This window comes from Stylophora pistillata, chromosome 6 (genome assembly GCF_964205215.1).
Source record: "Stylophora pistillata chromosome 6, jaStyPist1.2, whole genome shotgun sequence".
Lineage (NCBI taxonomy): Eukaryota > Metazoa > Cnidaria > Anthozoa > Scleractinia > Pocilloporidae > Stylophora > Stylophora pistillata.
The window spans coordinates 28404891-28407390 of NC_142524.1; the positions used below are offsets into that span (position 1 = coordinate 28404891).

General features: G+C 37.9%; 1 protein-coding gene across 2 annotated transcripts in view; it reads right to left on the reverse strand.

Annotated features, from left to right (window-relative positions):
• LOC111329102 (delta-like protein 1) overlaps nucleotides 1–2500 on the reverse strand; it is a 39373-nt gene that overhangs the window by 443 nt on the left and 36430 nt on the right. The window contains exons 12-13 of one of the 2 annotated variants that reach the window (XR_015988486.1): nucleotides 1596–1916; nucleotides 1–716 (exon numbers count right to left, since the gene is read on the reverse strand). The exon at nucleotides 1–716 is cut by the window's left edge and continues 443 nt beyond it. Coding sequence is in view for 1 of the 2 variants with exons in the window: in XM_088724500.1 (XP_088580626.1) it covers nucleotides 1765–1916 (152 nt within the window). In the remaining variant the exon portion in view is untranslated. Of the gene's footprint in view, nucleotides 717–1486; nucleotides 1917–2500 lie in introns of those variants that run through there. The other variant, XM_088724500.1, reaches the window with a different exon arrangement.

The following is a 2500-nucleotide window of genomic DNA, read 5'->3' on the forward strand; positions in this document are numbered from 1 at the left end:
TGGTTGGCCGGTTTCATATCTCCTGGATATTGAGGTTCTTTCATATGTAAAATCTCTTCTACTTGTTATCAGTCACAGTTTTGCTCAACTCATTTGTAAACACGTTAATTTTATTCACCCGACGTGTTGTTTTGACTCAATTTCCGGCACAGAGGGTACCAATGCCGCTCCTTTTTCAAGTTAATTTGTTATTCTACCGCGAAAAAGTTGAATTTAATTTTACTGATGTAAGAAAAAGAAAAACTTTTTCTTTTAAAGCATAATCGCTACGTTGATACACCAGGTTACCATGCTGAGAGTGCTATCTTAAAATGTAAAAAGAAAAAAGGAACTCGTAGGCCTTTCCGAGCTGCTATCAAATCACTGGTTCAAATACTTTCAGGTGACCCCGGAAGTTCTGTTCTCTCTCACATGCAATCTCAAAGGGTTATATCAGTGTAATACCAGGGTGGGGTTAATACGGCTTTTATCTTCTTGAGTTTTGCAAATGAGGATTAGTAGAAGGAGTCTTAAGCATGCAGCAAGCGGTAATTAACATGCAACATGAACAATTAATTGGCATGTTAAATAATTTAAATTAGGTTTCCAACTCCACTTCTTGCCAAAATCCTCGATCAAAGCAACGATTAGGTCGATATAACTCGTCCAGAGTATAACGTTTTCTTGTCGAATATCGAGCCGTTGTTGTCTTTATATCTGATAATTCCAATGACTCCCTGAAAGAAATGGTCACAGCAAGCTTTATCAATGACCTTGTCTTGCTGAATGCGCATGAGCCGTGAGCACAACGTGAACGGAAGAGTGGTATTGTAAATAACCTGTTAATTCAGCGTCTGGACAGTGTAAAAACGAGTCCTTATTTGAAAAAACGAGCGTCATCTAAAACATTTGTCTCTAATTTTTCGAGTACTTCACATCACGTCCGTTTTAATCTTCTTCATCTTAAGCCACTCTAGTGCCTTCCTGGTTTACTGTAACCTCCTTTGTGTTTCGTTTTATTTCGTTTTCTTTTCTTTTCTTTTTATCATGCCGAGCTGATAAAGAAATTAAATGCAGCACAGAAAACGACTCAAAGATGCTGCTCTTTAGTTCTTCGTTAGGTAGCCTTGCAAGGCCTGACAGAACACTAAAGTTTTAGTCTTGCCACGCAGTCTCTTTCTCTCATGTGATCTTCACATTTCATAGATCCGCGCATTCTACATTTTGACTCTTTTTGCTTTTCTTGGACAAAAACAATTGAGTGCGAATGAGAGACACGACTTTATTTTCAGGATCTTGTCAACCTCCAGTCTGCAAGCTCCGCATTGCACTTGTGAATACACGCGATAAACATAAATCCACGCGCGCATACCATTGGGGTGTGATTAATTATCAGATTAGCTTTAAATGTCTGCCTCTCTTGCTTCTAGAAAAACCGTTACCACAACGATAAGCCAAAATAGAGAAGCAAAAATTGGTAGATCTCTAGGTGATAAGTAAATATGAATGGTCACTGAAGTTTCCAGAACATGAACGACATTGTGGTGTTCTATTAATGGAAAAATGACACAAAACGAAAATAAGTAGCCAGGTTTCCATCCTAGAAAGACTCTCACCTGGCAATTTCTTTAGATTCTGTTCCTTTTGAAAGCTTTTCCCCTGAAATGGTGTCTTTTGTTTTATTTGTAATTTTTTCGTTTCTTTTGGAGGCCACAAAGTTTCTAATTATTTCAGGACTGCGTGATCTTGAGCTCGCACAATGTTTAGGATCAGGGTCCTCAATGTCTATTTGTTTTGGATTAGCATGAGAAGGCACTCCCTCAACTTGTCCTGTGGCGTCCTGAATCTCCAGAAGACGCAACTAACGGCGTATAAAGCGAGGAACACAAGCACACAGGCAGCAATCACAATTATCACGGTTGTCCGGTCTACGGCACCTGAAGAGAAAGGTTCGGAGGAAAAAAATTACGATGAGTTTGAAACTTCTGTAGAAAAATATTGAGACATGCCCCTTTCGTCTGCAAATATCCTCGCTTTCAAGATGAAGCCAAGGGCAAAAAATCACTTATATTCAACAATTATTCGCCTCAGGTTCGGTGAATATCGTCGAATAATTCCCGAGACGAAGTTGAGGGGATTATTCGACAATGTTCACCGAACCTGAGGCGAATAATTGTTTTAGTATAACTTCAGAGCTTAACAACAGAGAAATGTCTAAAATCATAACATTTTAGTAACATTTATTAGCATTTTATTTTAACATTTTATATAAACCGGGTGGAGCGGTTTATATAGCGTCATATAAGGAACCGCTCGACCAATCAGATTGCTTGAAACTCTTTGCTTAGCTCTGAAATTATACTATTATTGTTATTATATTATTGTTAGTGTTTATATATCATTTATTTGGTTATAATTTTATTGCATTCATATCGGATGCGATGCGTTGATACGCGTTATCAATTAATAAAGTAGAAGTAGAACGAAAGGAAAAGCAAGGATAAAGAGTGTCATTTGCATT